The sequence below is a fragment of the Ambystoma mexicanum genome, chromosome 13, assembly GCF_040938575.1.
Source record: "Ambystoma mexicanum isolate Mex_15411 chromosome 13, UKY_AmexF1_1, whole genome shotgun sequence".
NCBI lineage: Eukaryota > Metazoa > Chordata > Amphibia > Caudata > Ambystomatidae > Ambystoma > Ambystoma mexicanum.
The window spans coordinates 109,025,074-109,045,806 of record NC_090938.1 but is presented as its reverse complement, the minus strand read 5'-3'; the positions used below and the strand labels follow the sequence as shown (position 1 = coordinate 109,045,806).

General features: G+C 50.8%; 1 protein-coding gene across 1 annotated transcript in view; it reads left to right on the top strand.

Annotated features, from left to right (window-relative positions):
* Positions 1 to 20,733, top strand: part of LOC138520949 (AMP deaminase 1-like) — a 2,571,753-nt gene that overhangs the window by 2,514,373 nt on the left and 36,647 nt on the right. Inside the window, exon 11 of the mRNA XM_069633401.1 lies at positions 5,994 to 6,104. Within this exon, the coding sequence (XP_069489502.1) occupies positions 5,994 to 6,104 (111 nt within the window). The remainder of the gene's footprint in view (positions 1 to 5,993; positions 6,105 to 20,733) is intronic.

Sequence of the window (20,733 nt, the reverse complement as noted above, 5' to 3'; positions counted from 1 at the left end):
CCTGGACCCCCACAGAGAAATCCAGGAAAATTCTAATGATTTGCGAATCCATTCTGAGTTCACCCTTTTCGCGTGCAAAGCGCACTATATGGTCTCTGTCTCTGTAGCTGAGGACTTTCGCTATTATGGGCCTGGGGAAGTCACCTGGTTTGGGATGGGGGCGAGTGAGCGGTGGGCTCGCTTGATCGTAAAGAATGGTGAAAGTGGAGGGTCGCCCAAGAGATCTTTGAGAAGGGTCTCAACTGCCAGTTCCATGCGGCCCTTGAGTGCTGACTCCGGAACCCCCACAATGTGGATATTGTTTCTGCGAGACCTTGATTCTAAATTATCACACTTGGATTTAACACTCTTCATGTCACGCACCAAACCTGACACCGTATTTTGTAGGGTGAGCACATTATCCTCGTTGGCCCCAATTCTGGTTTTGGCTTCGGTGATCCTGGAGCCATGTTGGTCTAGTTTAGATCTCAGAGAGGCCACATTTGCATTTCTATCATCTAACTTCTCGTGAAAGGAGGCAGAGTTCTTCGCCATGGATTCCATTATTGACGTCAGGTCGGGCTGTGGGGGGTCCAGTGGAGCATCCATGTAGGTGTCATTGGGGGAGGTGGCATTCTGCTCCACCCTGGATGTTGGCCTGATAAACGTATCCATGGTCCCGCCTTTGCTGACCCACGAGCTTTGTTAGGCATAGCAAGGATAGATGGTATTATGTACGGATATAGGTGGGTGCTGCCTGAATGCCCCGAGGAGAGGGACTTGTAGGCCCAGGGGGGGAACACAGCAGGGTGACATGGGGATGGGAGGTGAATAAGGACGACAGGGCACCTTCAGCTGGAGCACCCCACCAATGCCCACGCGGGGGCCAAAACGTTAATGGCGGGGCTCTTCACCAGGTGTCGCGGATCTATTGGAAGTAGCGGGCCCCCCTTTCCAAGTGCAGCAAAAGAATGGCAGCTAATGAAATAGTCTCCAGAACAAACAAGAAGAGATTGAGTGGGCCGCCAGCACCAGGGGCAAGCAGCCAGGCAATGCCAGAGGCCAGGGGATCGCCCAGCCTGCCTGGCAAGGCAGACCTGATAGTGCACCGTGTTGAGGGGACCAGGCGCAGGGCCCGGAGGAGAGGGGGGGTTCCCTCTGCCGGGATATGTCCAGTGTCTGTCTATTAATCAGCGTGGGTCTATTGCTAGTTGGCGGCCTCGCGTTGAAAGGAGAAGTGCTTCTGGAGGCCCAGCAATGGATCTTGCGAAGTGTGGATGGGCTGCAGGGACCAGCCGCCGACGTAGTGCTGTGTCTAGGAGCTGGGGGCCGCGCACACGAGAGATCCGTGACATGCGGTCATGTTGTTACGCCCCCCCAGCTCCTTACCTCGGCTTCCAGCGGTTCGGGAGCAGGGCAGGCCAGGCACCCCCACAGGCAGAGCGGCCGCAGTGCCTCCCGTGGCGCAGGCCACAGTGTGGGCCGTGGCGCGAATGCGGCCACCAATCCGCAGCCGGAGCGGACCTCGGCACGTAGGTGGGACGCGGAGGAGCCGGTATCAGGAGAAGGCTCCCGCGTAGGCCAGCCGGGGAGAGCTCCCGTCGGGCCTCACAGCAGGGAGGGGGCCCCGGCAGGCAGTTGCAGATGATTATTCCAAGGTGGGGGGAGGAGGGCAGACCATACACGCAGCCGCCTCCGCAGCACGCCTCGCAGAGTGGGTGGCGAGGCACTCAATCTAGCACCACGCAGCAGCTTAGAGCGCGGCCTGTCCCATTCCGCATAGCTCGCCGGGCTCAGACAGCGGGCCACGTAACTCGGCTCCAGAGGCCCGATTTTCACCCAAAAAGGTTGAGGATGTAGCCCAAGATCAGCTCTTCATCCGTCGGGTGTTCCCACCACAGGATTTTGGATTTCGCCACCGATGTAGTACGATGAAGGATTGCTGGGCACGGAGCTCCACAACTAAGCAGCCATTTTGTCAGCTGCTCAACAGCGCCCCCATCTTCACACCTTTTTTGTTTGTAATCATTGGTTGATTTTTTGAAAGCTTAGTGGACGAGACATTAGTCGGTTTAGTACCATTTTTTTTGCCGGTTTTGAGAAAACCGTATATGCGACTTGCGCCGACTTCATTGCCATTTCCTGTGCAGAGCTACCCGCATTTGATTCACTCTCAGTAGACTCTTCAACCCGATTATCAGCTTTATGTGGCTCGCCAATTGCAACCACCTCCCCAACGATACTATTAATTTGGGGTACCTGGTTGAACACAGAAACCCCTACTGCCTGTGCCAATCCAACTATCAATGATGGCAGCGGGGCAACAGGCCTTGTGTTCATATCTGTTATTCGTGTTGCAGGAATCGAAGCCTGCAGACCTGGAATTGCACACTTACATTGCAATTTATACGTGGCTTTCTTTTGCCATAATGATAGATGTTCAATTTGTGCGGCTTGTTTAAGAACCTTTCTGTAAGAGTATCATATAGTTTAAGCAAAGCCGACAAAGAAAACTGAGTGGCCTTTAACGCAATTTCCATTAATGCATAATTATTTGGCACAGAGTTATCTGCATCTGTATTTTGTGTTGGTTTTGCAGAAGGTATGTTTCCAGACGGAAATGGTGCTTTTGGCAAGCATATCGGTACTTCATCAAACGTAAACACCGACGGAGCACACGTTCTCCTCGGCGTTGGTGCACAAAATGACACATGTATGCTCGAAATACTCAGTTTCAATACTAGTAAACATTACAGGTGATTTAGATAGATTATCTGATAAAAGCTGTGGAGAAAAGCTAGAGTTAAACGAGTTCAAATCAATTATTAGTACACTCGGCTTGCGCCTTTGCCGCTTCAACTACGGCTGTACACGGCACTGAGTTCAGAAGACTGTTATCCATTATTGAGGTATTCATAATTGCCATTGCTACCCGTGGCGGACAGCACGATATTCGATAGTTTGGCGCTGGATGCCCGTCGCATTGTAATTGTTTATCAAGTACGACATTTCTCTTTTGACTCACAACAGGCAGATTTACATTCGAGAAAGAGGCGGGAATTGTATTCATACACGGACTCGCTGCATTGTTCGTCAGCGGATTATTCGATGAAGATACCGCCTCCTTACAAAATGTCCTAATGTCCATACATTTGCTTGATGCAGCTTTTGCAGATGCAGCCTTGCACGCTATCTTCGGAGTAGACGTATGGTTTAAAAAACACATCTTAGCATTATTACCCTCACTCATGGTTGCCACGGGCTGATTCACAGGAAGCAAGCCCCTAGGCATTCCTGTTTTTAATGAAATCGCCATCCGTATACGACTGAGCAAGCCGAGAAGTTCCTCTCACCTCGTCCACGACTGCGAGGCTAAGAGGTAAAGAGGGACTTGTCGGGACTTGCTCGGTGTGCGCGCGCTGGTGCTCGTGGACGGGTCCTTTTTATGATGACGTAATCCAAAAGGGGTGTGGTCACACGTAAAACGTGGTTAACTGTAACACACGCAGAGTTCCAACAGCATTTTGCAGAGCGTCCTGAGGCAGAGAGGGTCTTGTCGGGACTTGCTCGGTGCGCGTGCGCTGATGCGCGCGGACGGGTCCTTTTATGAGGATGTAATCCAAAAGGGGTGTGGTCACACGTAAGACGTGGTTAACTGTAACACACGCAGAGTGCCAACAGCGTTTTCCAGAGCTTCCTGAGGCAAAGAGGGACTTGTCGTAACTTGCGCGGTGCGTGCGTGCTGGTACGTGCGGACGGACCCTTTTATGAGGACGTAATCCAAAGGGGTGTGGTCACACGTAAGACATGGTTAACTGTAACACACGCAGAGTTCCAATAGCATTTTGCAGAGCATCCTGAGGCAAAGAGGGACTTGTCGGGACTTGTCGGAAGAGTGATAATTAAATGTGGATCATTACTGGTATAATCATCCTCGTCCCAGTAACACTAAAGAGTGGAAAGCAAGCAGAGGTAATTCATGGAATCCTGATACCTGGCCCAGTGATAAAAGAGTTGTATCAAGAAAGTGAGCAACCTTTTGGAAGAGTGAGAAACTGGCATAGCCAGAGAAGAAAGTGGACTTTGCACCAAGAAAGAATAATAAACACAATGGATGAAGTGAGAGAGAGAGTGGGAAGATACGAAGGGGAAAGCAAAGTGTTGAGAACAATGTGAAAAAGCTAACGAACCCTCATTTTGAACTGTGTGAACTTGTTCAAGGGATTGCCAAGAACTAGATACGCATTTCTTATTGATGTGACATTGCTGAACAGCAGAATACATGAGAAGGAAGTAATTCTCCTCTTCTTTAGTTCTTTGTATTCATTGGCAGGGCTAGAATAGTTTAGAGTTGGACAGAGGACAGTTTTCTTTGGAGACCTAACGACGACCGACGAGACCCCCAGTTAGTTTCCGTTAGGTAAGGAAGACCCCTTTAGCTTAGGGATAGATAAGAGTTTCATCTTTTGGTTGTTTAATAAACTCACTTAAATGGAACAGAATTGCAACTGTCCTTCTGACCCACCACAGGATCAAGAACTATATCTGGAGGATCAAATGAATATCCAGTTTGAGTGGGTTAATTTGGAGGTACCTTGTAGGCTCCGCTCTCCTCTCCTTCCTGAAAGGATGCCTAGAGCCCAGAGGAAGATGCACAAATCTTCGTTGTCTTACTTAAATCCCACAGTGGAAACAACAAATGCTGGGCAGGCCAAAGTGACCGGACTGCTTTTGGAAAGCAGAACGCCTGGGACTTCACAGATGAGACTAGCTAAACTCCCTGTTTTGTGTGAGAACCGAAACTGCAAGTGTTAACCTCAGACTTTCCCCCAGAAACCCAAATCCAAGTGTATTTGGGAGGGAGCATGTGATTGTGCAACCTAGGCCTCTCTCCCACTAAACAGGATTCTCAAACCTGGTGTAGCCTTCAACTCTGTCTATTGTATGGTGAAACCTACTGAAACCTAGGCCTCTCTCCCACTATACAGCATTCTCAAATCTAGGTATAGCCTCAATCTCTGTTTATCACCTGTCGAAACGTATTGCTCCTGAAACCTAGCCCGCTCTCCAACTATACAGGACTCCCAAATTTATATGTAGCCTCCATCTTTCTCTATTATATGGTTAAACCTACTACACTGTGAAACTCAGGCCTCAATGGTATAGGACTCTCAAATCTAGGCCTGTTTCCTCTGCTGTACTGGACAAAGATTGCCCCAGCCGAACAATCTCAAAGCTTAGGGTACTTATAGCTCACACCACCAAAGTGGACACTGGCCGCAGGCACGGCCAAGCATCCATGCACGATAGAATGCTGCTATGGCTAAGCACATCCAGTCTAGCATCACATATAGCTGTCTAGACTGAAACACCTGACGTACCTCAACACCTCTGCCTCTAGCATACAGCAACTACCACCCGAAAGGAACTCGGTATAACTGGCTTCACATAGACTCTCTCAACAATAGCAATCAATCGCAAACCTTCAACAGCGCCCACCCACGTGCCTGACACCTCTTTGGGCTGCTTAGTCGAGCATTGCCAGCCACCCAAGTCCTAGGCCCGCAAAATGAACGCATGCATCGAATTCAGAACAAAGGAGACGATTCTCTCTCTCTCTCCCTCTCTTTTTGTCTCTCACAGAAGAATGAGCTGTCACCATGCTGCACGATGGGAGCCTAGCTCCATGAACGTATTAGTCTTCTCTTCACTCTATTTATCATTGAATGCCTGTCCGTTTTCTTGTGACGTAAACAAACATTTATACATCCAATAAATAGATTCAACGTGCTTTTTTGGTATGAAAATCTGTTTTAAAAAAGCTGCATAATTATTTTGAAGAACGTATTCCACGTTCCGACTTATTTGAGGATCTATTTAGCTTTCATGAATTTAATCAAGATGCTATTGAAGAGAACTACAATTACAAAAAGTAACTTGCCCTACTTTGTTCTCTGACTTTTCACACATTCTGCATGCTACCAGTTTTCCTTTCTCTGTATCTTCTCTCACAGGAGCCACTCATGGAAGAATATGCAATCGCTGCACAGGTGTTCAGTCTCAACGTGTGCGATATGTGTGAAATAGCCAGGAACGCTGTCCTTCAGAGTGGTCTATCGCATGAGGTATGCTTATCGAATGTAGGCCAACATTTAAAGCTGTTCACATACACTCTTTCATATTAATCACAAAACTTTCTAAGATAGATGAATCTTATAGTTGTGTAACTATGGTACATAGTCGGGTTCTTATCTTTTTAGCCCTTACAGATTAAAGGTTTGTCAGTGGATGCAAGCAAACATACGGCCATACATTACTGCTTCCACTTATCACAACTAGAAATATTTATAGTCACATTTCTAGCTTGAAAAATATTGTAATATTTGGCAAATTGCACTTAACATGTTGATAGCAACTATGTCGTTTTACGTATTTTGTTGGTTCAAATAATAGTTATTTGCAATTTTAGAACATACCCTTTTTTCTTTTAAGAAAGTAGGTATTGTTTTTCATAAAGCTAAAAAGTTAATCGTATGTGAGAGACTTGAAATAATGACTCATGCAAAGACATACAAACAAACCCAGCTTGTATCATATGTATGGGATTTACAAAGCAATGAAGTGCTGCACAAAGATGACATACCCAGGGGCTTGGAAGGTGCAGCTAGGAGGTAGGATGTATTTCCTCTTGCAGTTCTAAGTTCCCAGCCTGGCCTCTGAAGATGATGAGTTTCTCAGCCAAGTAGAATCCTTTTTTAGTTGGGACTGCTTTGTAGGTAACGCAGGCATTCTAAAACATAATCGTCCAGACTCTCAAAACTAGCCTATCTCCTCACTTATTCCAAAAAAGTGGCAGACAATTCACAAAGGGCATCTGAATTCAGTTGCCTGTTTCCTCCTTTGCACATTTGCACAAATAAGGGGGTGATTCTGGGCATTTTAAAGCTCATCCCGCATTCACAAATGGGATGCGTTTTAAAATGCAAAGAAACGAGGGGCTCCCCCTGAGCCTGCTCAGAACAGGAGCAGCAGGAGGCGAAAATCATGACGGGGTCATTTCTGAACTCATCATGATTTCGTTTTTGTAGTGTGACAGCCGCGGGTAAAACTCTGTTGGATGGAAATGCTTGTGTTCAGTCATTTCATTGAGACTGGCCCTTTAACGGCTGGTCTCTGTGAAAGAGCCGTTCGTACATTAGTGTTGGGAGAGCGCTCTTTGCGCTACAGTCCAGCCCCTCCAGAAATGGTCACGTCACCTTTGTGAAAACGGTGACCGGAGCATTTTCTGCACTGATTTCATTTGTGCTGCTTTATTAGAATCTGACCCAGTGTGTATTTGAAAGGTCTGGAAGCATAGCTCCTGAGGACGAGGTTAATGTGGATGAATGTTCTTAGTCTTGTAATGAGGCTTGCTGCAACACGCTGGACTGCTTTCAGAGGGGTCATGGGAGCCTCTAGGACTCCTGCCAGCACAGAGGTTTGATTGTGCAAAGCAGGCTTGATAGCTCTGGTGGTGGCATGTTGCATAAAGACGCATTTTATTATCTCAGTGTGACAGAATCCTGCAATGGCCAGAAGAAATACTAGCGGAATGGATAAAAGCTTCTATGTGCTATGCTCAAGCTTGCACTAACTTGGCTCAAAGGTATTTTAATCATAAAGACAAAGTAATAAGCATACCTCCTTTGCTAAAGTACTCTTGAGTACAGGCTATACTCTATAGTTCTCTGTAGTCCTGCTCTCCCTCCTTCCCAACTGGTTGGGACACCTGCATCTGCAGGCGGGTCAGAAAAAGCTGGTTCTAAGAGATAGTTGATCCTTTAGAAATTTTAACATAATGGTACTACGTTGCGCATTTGTGTCCCTCCGCGTGCCAGTCCCCCTTCATCCCTACGTCACCAACCACCCACACCCAGTTGCTGTTTTCCGCCTACTGGGCGGCTCAGAATTGCTGCGCTGCATGACATCCCTTTTTTGGGGTGTTACTTTTTGGCTGTCCACCTCCTTTTTTCATTCAGATTGGTGTATTTATTTATTTTTTCTTCAACGCGGTGCATTCCTATCACATTTGATAAAGGATTCATGCAATGCATCCGTTGTAGGAAGTAGTTCTCAGCGGCCGATCGTCATCGTGACTGCGTCCAATGCCTGGGGTTCTATCAGCGGGAGAGTTTGTGTGGCTTTTGTTGTGGAATTCACCCGAGGTCTCTGCGTAGTCATCTTCTTTCCATGTCACAGCTGGTACCGGTACCAAAGGCAACCAGAGATTTCAGAAGGACTAGGAAGATGGCTGACATCGGAAGAGGGGTCCGTGCCGGCAGGTGAAGTACGTGTTTCAACACCAGCCCTCAGTAGCGAGGTGAGGACCGACACCCCAGTTTCGGGATCTTCACAGGACTGTTCAGAGGGAAACACTAGGTGCTTACACCTATGAGTACCTCGTGGTGGGAAAACGTTAGTACCTCTAGTTGGGAAAATACCTGATAAGGTTCGCCCCGTACTGGATCATTTGATCACTCCAGTATTCAGGCAAGATTAGCCATAAAGAGGTGAAAACTTCCAGGGTGATTCCCCGGTGACTGGATTCGTACCCAATTTGGCTACCTCCGTTGAATCTTCAAGGACTTTGGTACCGAAGAAAGGTGAGAAAAGTACTCACAAGTGGTACAAACATTCTTTGTCCGTAACGAGCTCGGTAGCAGCTTATGAGAAGAGGCGCAAAAGAAGGAAATCTTCTAAGGACAGATGCCCAATAGCAGCATCGGTACCGGAAAGTCAAAATGAGCATATTAGCCCCACGTGAAATTACTTCACAGTGCCACGTGAATCATTTTTGGGCACTCCAGTGAGCCCTAAAACTCCAGAGATTTAATCCTCAATTTTCTCCGGAGACTGAGGAGATTTTGACAGAACCGATTAAATCACCTCTGCAATTAGTGTTGACCAATATACAGGTAGTCCAAGCCTGTTCTGTTCAACATTTACAATCTTGCTGAACAATCATCCAGGATTGACTCTCCTACATCTCCTCTGAGACTAGAAGAAATCCAAGACAAACCATCAGATGTGGCTTAAGATATTACTAATACACTCTTGAAGACTATGTTGTCCCAATCGTTTCTAGAGGTCTTAGCCAACGTATTAAGGATAAGATGGGGTCTCCTGCCTCTCCTCAAGGAGCGGATCACAAGGAGCAAACTCCATTACCAACACGAGTTTCATTTGAAGGCGAGGGTGCTGCCCCTCCTAACAGGAAACAAAAGGTATCGAAAGACACAGAGTCAAATGACGATAATTCATCTGTTTCTCCTATGAACATTTTCCATGACATAGAGGCGAAGACCATGCACGCCTTAGAGATTAGCCAACAGACAAACCTGAGACTGCAGAGGTTTTTGGGAAACTGCCTTCTCAACAAACCAAGTCTCCATTGCCTATGGAATTGTCTGTCATGGAACATGCGTTGACTCTTCTGGGTAAACCACTTTCTGATCCTCATCTATCCAAAGCTGTGGATGCTAAATGCAAAGTCCCTAAAGAGGAACTGTGATGAATCCGCTCTGAAGTACACAGGGGTTCCTCGTCAGGCACTGGCTCTGGCAATACCAGCATAAGCAGGATAAGCTGTGCATCAAAGGGTTAAAGGTTTCTGCCAGCTGGGGAGGTTAATTGACAGGATTTCTAACCAATCACAGCGGGGATTCAAGTACTGAGCTTTTGCTTTGTTTTCTGTTGGTTGCTAGGAGACCGGAGAAGGGGAGCTGGAAAATGACGGTTACAAATGGGCTTACTAAAAGCTCCTGCTAAGAAGAAACAAGTTAAGTGTTTTGGAAGAAACAAAGTTTATGTTGCGCCGTTGCACCTATTTCAAAGTGTGTTATTGAGCCCGTGAAGCGACCGACTGAAACGCTGAAGGGGGTTCCTGAGAGCGTGAACTTCACCGAAGTGACGAGCCGCCGTCCGAGGTGAGAGGAAAAAAAAGAAACCGTCGTGGCGGTTTCCGAAGAGGAAGAGTGTAGAGCCATCTTCCAAAACGAGGAGAAGGACGAGAGGGGAAAGCGCTCGATCCGAAGATCGTATGGTTGATGACGAAGGAGAGGTGAGGGGCGGAGTCCACACAGAGACGCCGAGACGAAAGGGAAAAATCCAGCTGAGCGGAGAAGCAAAGTCCTCCGAAGCTGCAGCCGCTGACTGGGAGAAGACAGATGAGGTGAGAGGCGGGGCCTCCCTCAGCGATGCGGAGCTGCAGTAAACAGCTGACCGGAGGGACAGAGTCTTCTCCCTCGCAGCCGATGAGGTAAGAGACATCGCTGAGGAAAAAGGCAGGGGTTGCCAAACCACGAGTATATGCCCAAGCTGAATAGACATTCATGTGGGGAAAGAGACATGTAAATACTGAAATACAGCGGTATATGTAGTTAAACGAACGTATCACAGAGAGTGGAAAAAGAGGGAAGACCACAGTAGGAGAAGGGAAGTGCCAGTATAATTCGGCTGAAGGAAAAGAGTTTATTATAAAGCTAAAGACAAGTTGGAACTTAAAGACTAAAGATACTGTTAAGCAAAAGACAAGTAAAATAAAAAGAGAAAGATTAATAAGTACCTGAAGAGAGAAGAAATAACAAAAGGGGTTAAAGCAAGAAAGGAGTTTTGGGCTAACAGAGACTGTGAGCAGAAATGTATAACACTATAGAGTCTTACTATAAAGACTTACCTGAGACATCCCTCTGCCTTGCCGAAGTACTTTCAAGTCAGAATCTTTCGAAGAGAAAAGACGTATCCTTTTTCCTATAGACAAAGAAATCTAAAGTTAATAAAAAGTTGTTTATGTTACAGTACCATCTACTTTCAGTCTCAGCGTGATTTGTCCTCAAAACACAGAGAACAACAATCTTACAGGAACCTTTTGTTCTGATGAGAAATCTACCTACACATTCTTCTGTGGTCTCTGCAGCTTTAGGTACTAAGGATAAAGGTCCTGCATCTTCCCCCACTTCAGCGCTAGATAAAATGCTAAAGCTTGGGAGGCACACGTTAAAAAAGTCTTACACCAGTGCTTCGCCACAACTCTGGCATGTCAATACAGCTACGAGTTTAGCCGGTTTTAATCGCTTGATTTGGGAAAACCTGGATCATTTTCCAGAAATGCTTCCACAGGCATCGGCAGATGAATTTTCCTTCTGGGTCTCAGAAGATGGAGAGGCTGCGATACAACTGCTGGTGGTAAAAGATCTAACAGACACTACAGCAAGAGCTGTAACTAGTTAAGTGTGCATGCGTAGACATACATATTTATCAACTACGTCCTTGCATCAGGATATTCAAGATAAGGCGGCAAACCTTCCGTATGATGGTAAAACTTAATTTGATCCGTCAACTTACAACGTTCTTCAAAAATCGAGTGTTACAACAGTGAAATCTCTCAGTTCCATCTTGGTGAAACACCCATACCATCAAACTTTCTAATCTTTTAAGCCGCGTACTCGGGCTAATAATGGTACAGCCTCGGCTAATAAACCTTACTATTCCTCAATTAAGAAGAGGAGATACAGGCCAAAGGCAAAGTCATGGGTCAACCCCTCATCTTCTACCTCTCAGGATCAGAAGAAGTCTGACTTCCATCCGGGTATGTACAAACCATCTGCTCCAATCTGCATCAAGGAGAATACATACCCGGTAGCAGGAAGGATTGTAAAATACCTACACCAATGGGAGCACATCACGCAAAAGGATTGGATATTGAACATCATTCATCAAGGTTACTCTCTGGCCCTTCATGCTACACCACCATCTTCGCAACCCAAGCTCCAAAAATCATCTCCTTAGCTTCTCAACGAGATAAAAAAACTTCTCTCTTTGGGGGGCGATAGAATTGGTTCCAGAAGAGGGGTGCTCGACAGCCCGAGCAGGATGGCCACAGGCAAACACAGCTCTGAGACGAACAGGCCGTTCGAATTATGCCCGCTTCAGATTGCTTTCGTGTGCAGTGAATCTATTTGAGGGTTGATTGCTCTGGCAGCCCACTTCTTGAGCGCAATAGGCTCACTGGTCGCCTGTGATCTCGTCTGAGGGCAGCAGTGGATCGGGGCTCCCTGCGGTGCCCGACAATACTGACGAAGCCGTGTGAGCAACAGCCCTGCTCCAACAACTGAAGCGGGTGAAAAGGAGGTCGGGACACATGGCGCAGCATCAGGGCATGGCTGCTCTTCGGATCAGGGCATCGGGTGAGTGAAGCCTGCGCCCTATCAGTGTATTATAACGGGAGCGGTTCCCGTGTCAGGTGCCCCGCCTCAGCCACATACGAGGGCCTCACAGTTCTGCTTCTGCAGCAGCTGTAAAGGGCGTTGGAGGTGTCAGCCCTCTGTTATTAAGACTGCGTTGCGCTCACACCTCAGCGCAAGGCCCCCATACCTGCTGCATATCTCCCCAGATGATTATGCCTGCTAGCAGCGCTCACTGCGACCTACCTTGCAATCATGGTACTAGTTTCCTAGATACTGACTACTATGCTATGCGACAAACTGATCCCTGCCATGCTTGAAATGGAACACACTCTGATGAATGAGCAGGTTACAGCACAGTAGACACCCAGGAGCACTGATCAGAGCTTCATTGACTGCATTATATGATATGATGAGTCATTTATAATGTGCCTGTACACAAGTGTTTCTAGGCACGACAAGACAAGGGAGGGAAGACAGAGGGAGGACCAGACAAACAATCTTAGTAGGCCTTATGTCATTCAGATTGTGCAAGTGCGAGAACGAGAAGTGAGAGGGGAAAGGGAGGGGGCGAGGTACAAGGGAGATGGGAGGGGAAAATAGGGCAGCAATGCTCTGAGTAAGTGCAGCCAGGGCAGCGCAGCTCTGGGTAGAGCAAGGAAAACAAGGGACTGTAGGGTTACAGTTACAGCGCCTAAGTGTGTGATAGGCCCGGAGGCAGTGCAATGATGACTGATCAAGAAAGAGCCTGGTACCCAGTGAGACTCTGAGGGTAGCCAAGCAACCAGTCGGTACAGCATACAGGTAGGTCAGGTAGGTCAGCAGGGGAGGGAGAGAGAGAAAGCAGAGAAGAGGAAAGTTTTGAGCTGCTTCTGGAACTTCAGGTGGGCCGGCTCAAGTTCGAGAAGGGCAGGGAGGCCATTCCAGAGGGAGGCACCTGCAGAGGAGAGAGATCTACCCCCACTCTCTGCCTGGAGAAGCATCTACACTTAGAGAGTTTTATTTATTTATTTATTCGTATTTTTAAAGTGCACATCAGTCCTAAGGCATTGTGGCGCTGTTACAGGATATACATTGCTGGTTACAAGGAATACATGGCAGTTACATGAAAAACAGTTACATTACAGATTTTGTTTTAGGGTAACATAAGATAGACTTTACGGATTGTTTGCCAGACATGGTGCCTGGGCTGTGGGAGGTACAGGGCATTGCCATGTAGTCCTATTGAAGGTGAGGTGAGTGTTATATGAATAGTGCGGTTTTGAGTGATTTGCGAAAGGCGAGCAGGGAGGGTTCAGCTCTGAGTGCATTCGGGAGAGCATTCCATAGTTTAGGTGCTATTTGAGGGAAACCTAAGCAGCCAGCATTAGTTCTTTTTATGAGCGGTACGCAGATTTGGTTAGCAAGGTGGCTTCTGGTAGTGCGGGTAGAGGTGGTTTTGGATAAGGTTTCAGATAGATAGGATAGGACGGAGAGGTTGATGCATCTGTGTGTCACGGTGAGGATTTTGAAGTTCATCCTTTCTTTAATAGGGAGCCAGTGGGCATTGTGTCTGATCTGGGATATGTGTTCCCTTTTAGGAATGTGTAGGGCTGCGCGGAGTGCGTTGTTCTGTACTATTTGGAGTCTGTTTATGTTTTTAGTGGAAGTGCCTGCCAGAAGGGCCTTGCAGTAGTCAAGTCTAGCTCCTATGGTGGCTCTGGCTATGGAGAGGCATTTTTGCGAGGTTAGAAAGGGTTTTATGGCAGTTATTAGTTTGGTGGTGTGAGCAGAGGCGGAGGAGATGGCGCCGACTTGTCGTGTCATAGAGAGTGTGGCATCTAAATACACTCCAAGGGTCTTTACTGATGATGAGACTGTTATGTTAGTATGGTCAATGATGAATTGAGAGTATTTGGTGTTAAGTTTAGAGAGAGTTTCCTTGGGCCCAAAGATGATGTTCTCGGTTTTATCCCCGTTTAGACAGAGACCATTGATTTCCATCCAGGTTTGGATGGTGGCATAGATCTGTAGGAGTGCTGCCGCATCAAGGTCGTAATCTCTGGTGAGAGGGAGGAGGACTTAGGTGTCGTCGGCATAGTTCGTATATGCTATGCCGAGCGCATCCAGCAAGTCAAAGAGAGGTTTGGTGAACATGTTGTAGAGGGTGGCTGCTCTACATGAGCCTTGGGGGACTCCACAGTTAATTATTTTGGTGATTTGGTTTTTGAGATCTATGAGGGCAGTTTCTGTGCCATGTCCTTTGCGGAAGCCTGATTGTCTTCTACCAGGGATGGCATTGGATTCCAGATAATGTTGGATTTGGTTGTGGGCGGCTTTATCCAGAATTTTGAGGAGGAAGGGAAGGTGGTAATGGGGCGGTAGTTGTTGGGGCAGGTGGGATCTAGGGTGTTTTTTTTTATGAGTGGACGAACCCATGCTTCTTTTAGGCTTTGACGTACGATGCCAGTGGAGAAGGAAGCATTGATAAATGAGGTGATGATGGGGTTGAGAGAGTATGCACTTTCTTTGATGATAGTAGGGGGACAGATGTCACCCTTGCAGGTGGAAGGTTTGATATTTTTGAGGAGTCAGTGACTTCCAATTCTGTGACTACTCTAAAAACAAAGAGAGGTGTTTGCGGGAGAGGTTTAGGTGGAGAGGGCAGATGTGGGGTGTCCTGGTTGGGAAGGGCTTTGCGCTGGGTTATTATTTTGTCTTGGCGCATTTTGACTTTGTTGATGAGAGCACTCTGGATGCTGGTGCACCAAGCTTTGTCTTTAATTATTTCATCCGGGGCGATGGAGGGGTTGGTGAGATCTTTGAAGATGGTGAAGATTTCCTTGGTTTTAAATTTAGCATTGGTGATTCTATGGTTGAAAGATTCAGATTTGGCAAGGAAAATTGCCTTTTTGTATCTGGATGAGATCACTTTAAATGTGTTTAGGGTGGACTGATTAGGCGAGGATCGCCAGTTGGCTAGCGCTCTGCGTCTATTGTTTCGTAGAGTGGATAGCTGTTCTGTAAACCTGGAATTAGAGTGCATGGATTTTTTTTCTTTTTTATCTTCTAGGGGAGCTGTGGACTCAATTGCTTGGGTGAGCATCTGTGTATATGTGTTGGCTAGTGAAATGGGGTTTTTGTTAAAAGGAGGTTTGAATTCGGGGATGTCTAGGAGCGGAGCGAGGTTGGTTTGATTTACTTTTTTGGAGCTTCTGACTTTGGTTGGAGGGGCATGTGAGAGAGTCTTACGAGTGGCAATGGTGGGAATAGCAAATTGGGCGAGATGGTGGTCTGTCCCTGGGAGGGCTGAGATGTTGGTGATATGATATGATATGATATGATATGGCATTTGTAACGCGCCTATACACAAGTGTTTCAAGGCGCGACGAGGCAGGGGGGGGGGAACAAGGGGAGACAGACAACGATCTTACTAGGCCAGGTGTCATTCAGATCGCGCAAGTGCAAGGGTAGAGGGGAAGGGAAAAGTGCATGGGGGAAAGGGAGAGGGGAAAGTGCAGTACAGGGTTATAAGCATACAGCATACAGGATAAATAACAAGGGCCAGCTGGTGGCAAGTGCGAGGTAAGTGCAAACAAGTGCTGGGAAGGGGGGCTGTATGGATACAGACACAGTCCCGTAGTGCAGGGGTTGCCGTGGAGGCAGTGCAGGGGAGAGTGGCTGGGCCGAGAACGGTGAATGGCCCAGTTGCAGATTCAGTGCAGTTTCAGTAGTATTAGCAGGGGAGAGGGGGAGAGAAAGCGGAGGCAAAGAGGAAGGTTTTGAGGTGCTTCCGGAACCGGAGGTGGTTCTCCTCAAGTTTCAGGGAGGTAGGAAGGCTGTTCCAGAGGGAGGCCCCTGCAGTGGAAAGAGATCTGCCCCCAACTCGTTGTTTGGAGAAGCGGCTGACCCTGAGGGAGTTGGAGGCGGATGAGCGAAGAGCTCGAGAAGGAAGATATTTAGGAAGAGAGGAAGAGGTTGATGGAGGTTGAGCAATTGTGATCAGCGATCCAGTCTATGGATCGGCCTTTGCAGTGGGTAGGAGCATTGATTTTATGTTTGAAACCTATGTTGGTGAGATTATTGGCTAGGGTGGAGGCTGCTTTGTTCTTGGGATAGTGAAGGCCTAGATTGAGATCACCTAATAGGTTGAGCTTTTTAGGTTGTTCCCTATGATTTGGAGGAGATGTTTTTGGTAGTCTAGTGGTGCGCCAGGTGGCCTGTAGGTGATTAGGATGTTAGTAGTGCAGTTGGGTGAGAGAGATAGTTTGGCAACGAGGAGATCTGAATTGTTTTCCCATTGTTGGTTGCAGAGTCTAATGGAGTAGGTATCTTTGAAAATGAGGGCTACTCCTCCTCCTCTAGAGGAGGTTTTGCAGTCCTGTTTTAGGATAGAGTAACCTTGGGGGAGGGCGAAAGAAAGGGAGGGGCCTGATGCTACATGTAGCCAGGTTTCAAAGATGGCTAGTAGGTCGAGATTAAGGGTGGTGATGAGCTCTTTAATCTCCAAGGCATGTGCAAGGAGCGATCTGGCCTTGATGAGCGCGCATTTCAGATCAGGGTAGGATGATGAGGATGGTTTAAGGCAATAGGTGCTGGGGATCGGGCCCAGTAATGTATTGAGTGTGTGATAGTCAGAATGATAGAGGTTGGGGTTGAGCTTGGTGCATTTGGAGTAGGAGTTGGGCATCTGGTGGTATGTGGTGTATGTTTGTAAGGCATGTTTAGGGGTGCGAGAGCTATGTCTAGAGTTTCTGGTGTCTAGAGTGGGTGGAGTGCTGCGTAAAGTGACATGTGACCTGGTGCGGGCTCTAAGTCTGTAATGCCTATGGGAGAGGACGGGTAGGCTATTGGGCTTGAGACTGAGCGAGTTAGGCTGGGTATACTGTTGTGGGTGCAGAGTGCCGTGATTGTGTTGTTGTGGAGGAGCTGGATCTGAGTGCGATAATGGCATACTGCAGATGGACCAGAGGGTGAGTGTGATGAGTGAGAGAGCGAGGTGGGTGAGGTGAGTGGGAGTGGCTGGTGATGCTGTCTGTCAGGCTGTAGGTGGATACATTTGTGCAATGTGGTGACACGAAAGGGTTGAGTGCTAGTATGGAGCTCGCTAATCCTATTTCCATCCGGGCGTGTTCAGGTGAGCGTGGGTGAGAGCCCGACCCTCCTGGGCCTTGCGATCTGGGCCTTGTTTTACTGCTTGAGCCCCCCGGGCCCTGCCCGCAGCGTTGTCCGCCCCGTGTCCCTGCTTCCCCTCTCCTCCCTCCTCCCGCCCCCTTGCCGTCCCCCGTGGTGTGATTGGCTGCTCTAAGGCAGCCGGCGAACCTAGTCGCCGTCCCAGCTCCTGACCGCCTTTCCATCCGGGCGTGTTCAGGTGAGCGTGGGTGAGAGCCCGACCCTCCTGGGCCTTGCGATCTGGGCCTTGTTTTACTGCTTGAGCCCCCCGGGCCCTGCCCGCAGCGTTGTCCGCCCCGTGTCCCTGCTTCCCCTCTCCTCCCTCCTCCCGCCCCCTTGCCGTCCCCCGTGGTGTGATTGGCTGCTCTAAGGCAGCCGGCGAACCTAGTCGCCGTCCCAGCTCCTGACCGCCTTTCCATCCGGGCGTGTTCAGGTGAGCGTGGGTGAGAGCCCGACCCTCCTGGGCCTTGCGATCTGGGCCTTGTTTTACTGCTTGAGCCCCCCGGGCCCTGCCCGCAGCGTTGTCCGCCCCGTGTCCCTGCTTCCCCTCTCCTCCCTCCTCCCGCCCCCTTGCCGTCCCCCGTGGTGTGATTGGCTGCTCTAAGGCAGCCGGCGAACCTAGTCGCCGTCCCAGCTCCTGACCGCCTTTCCATCCGGGCGTGTTCAGGTGAGCGTGGGTGAGAGCCCGACCCTCCTGGGCCTTGCGATCTGGGCCTTGTTTTACTGCTTGAGCCCCCCGGGCCCTGCCCGCAGCGTTGTCCGCCCCGTGTCCCTGCTTCCCCTCTCCTCCCTCCTCCCGCCCCCTTGCCGTCCCCCGTGGTGTGATTGGCTGCTCTAAGGCAGCCGGCGAACCTAGTCGCCGTCCCAGCTCCTGACCGCCTTTCCATCCGGGCGTGTTCAGGTGAGCGTGGGTGAGAGCCCGACCCTCCTGGGCCTTGCGATCTGGGCCTTGTTTTACTGCTTGAGCCCCCCGGGCCCTGCCCGCAGCGTTGTCCGCCCCGTGTCCCTGCTTCCCCTCTCCTCCCTCCTCCCGCCCCCTTGCCGTCCCCCGTGGTGTGATTGGCTGCTCTAAGGCAGCCGGCGAACCTAGTCGCCATCCCAGCTCCTGACCGCCTTTCCATCCGGGCGTGTTCAGGTGAGCGTGGGTGAGAGCCCGACCCTCCTGGGCCTTGCGATCTGGGCCTGTTTTACTGCTTGAGCCCCCCGAGCCCTGCCCGCAGCGTTGTCCGCCCCGTATCCCTGCTTCCCCTCTCCTCCCTCCTCCCGCCCCCTTGCCGTCCCCCGTGGTGTGATTGGCTGCTCTATGGCAGCCGGCGAACCTAGTCGCCGTCCCAGCTCCTGACCGCCTTTCCATCCGGGCGTGTTCAGGTGAGCGTGGGTGAGAGCCCGACCCTCCTGGGCCTTGCGATCTGGGCCTTGTTTTACTGCTTGAGCCCCCCGGGCCCTGCCCGCAGCGTTGTCCGCCCCGTGTCCCTGCTTCCCCTCTCCTCCCTCCTCCCGCCCCCTTGCCGTCCCCCGTGGTGTGATTGGCTGCTCTAAGGCAGCCGGCGAACCTAGTCGCCGTCCCAGCTCCTGACCGCCTTTCCATCCGGGCGTGTTCAGGTGAGCGTGGGTGAGAGCCCGACCCTCCTGGGCCTTGCGATCTGGGCCTTGTTTTACTGCTTGAGCCCCCCGGGCCCTGCCCGCAGCGTTGTCCGCCCCGTGTCCCTGCTTCCCCTCTCCTCCCTCCTCCCGCCCCCTTGCCGTCCCCCGTGGTGTGATTGGCTGCTCTAAGGCAGCCGGCGAACCTAGTCGCCGTCCCAGCTCCTGACCGCCTTTCCATCCGGGCGTGTTCAGGTGAGCGTGGGTGAGAGCCCGACCCTCCTGGGCCTTGCGATCTGGGCCTTGTTTTACTACTTGAGCCCCCCGGGCCCTGCCCGCAGCGTTGTCCGCCCCGTGTCCCTGCTTCCCCTCTCCTCCCTCCTCCCGCCCCCTTGCCGTCCCCCGTGGTGTGATTGGCTGCTCTAAGGCAGCCGGCGAACCTAGTCGCCGTCCCAGCTCCTGACCGCCTTTCCATCCGGGCGTGTTCAGGTGAGCGTGGGTGAGAGCCCGACCCTCCTGGGCCTTGCGATCTGGGCCTTGTTTTACTGCTTGAGCCCCCCGGGCCCTGCCCGCAGCGTTGTCCGCCCCGTGTCCCTGCTTCTCCTCTCCTCCCTCCTCCCGCCCCCTTGCCGTCCCCCGTGGTGTGATTGGCTGCTCTAAGGCAGCCGGCGAACCTAGTCGCCGTCCCAGCTCCTGACCGCCTTTCCATCCGGGCGTGTTCAGGTGAGCGTGGGTGAGAGCCCGACCCTCCTGGGCCTTGCGATCTGGGCCTTGTTTTACTGCTTGAGCCCCCCGGGCCCTGTCCGCAGCGTTGTCCGCCCCGTGTCCCTGCTTCCCCTCTCCTCCCTCCTCCCGCCCCCTTGCCGTCCCCCGTGGTGTGATTGGCTGCTCTAAGGCAGCCGGCGAACCTAGTCGCCGTCCCAGCTCCTGACCGCCTTTCCATCCGGGCGTGTTCAGGTGAGCGTGGGTGAGAGCCCGACCCTCCTGGGCCTTGCGATCTGGGCCTGTTTTACTGCTTGAGCCCCCCGAGCCCTGCCCGCAGCGTTGTCCGCCCCGTATCCCTGCTTCCCCTCTCCTCCCTCCTCCCGCCCCCTTGCCGTCCCCCGTGGTGTGATTGGCTGCTCTATGGCAGCCGGCGAACCTAGTCGCCGTCCCAGCTCCTGACCGCCTTTCCATCTGGGCGTGTTCAGGTGAGCGTGGGTGAGAGCCCGACCCTCCTGGGCCTTGCGATCTGGGCCTTGTTTTACTGCTTGAGCCCCCCGGGCCCTGCCCGCAGCGTTGTCCGCCCCGTGTCCCTGCTTCCCCTCTCCTCCCTCCTCCCGCCCCCTTGCCGTCCCCCGTTGTGTGATTGGCTGCTCTAAGGCAGCCGGCGAACCTAGTCGCCGTCCCAGCTCCTGACCGCCTTTCCATCCGGGCGTGTTCAGGTGAGCGTGGGTGAGAGCCCGACCCTCCTGGGCCTTGCGATCTGGGCCTTGTTTTACTGCTTGAGCCCCCCGGGCCCTGCCCGCAGCGTTGTCCGCCCCGTGTCCCTGCTTCCCCTCTCCTCCCTCCTCCCGCCCCCTTGCCGTCCCCCGTGGTGTGATTGGCTTGCTGGCCCCTTTGACTGACCCTTCCAGGGCAGCCCACTGCCCGGCAGCCCTTGCGGCTAAGGGCCCGAGGCAAAGGGCGGCTCCTACATTAGCGGCTCCAGGACGTGTCTGCAGGTGTCCGCAGGGGAAGCAAAGGAAGCCAGACACCAACAAAACTGTGAGTATGGCATGGGTGGGGTGTAGAGCAATCACTCTACTCCAGAAAGCCCCTG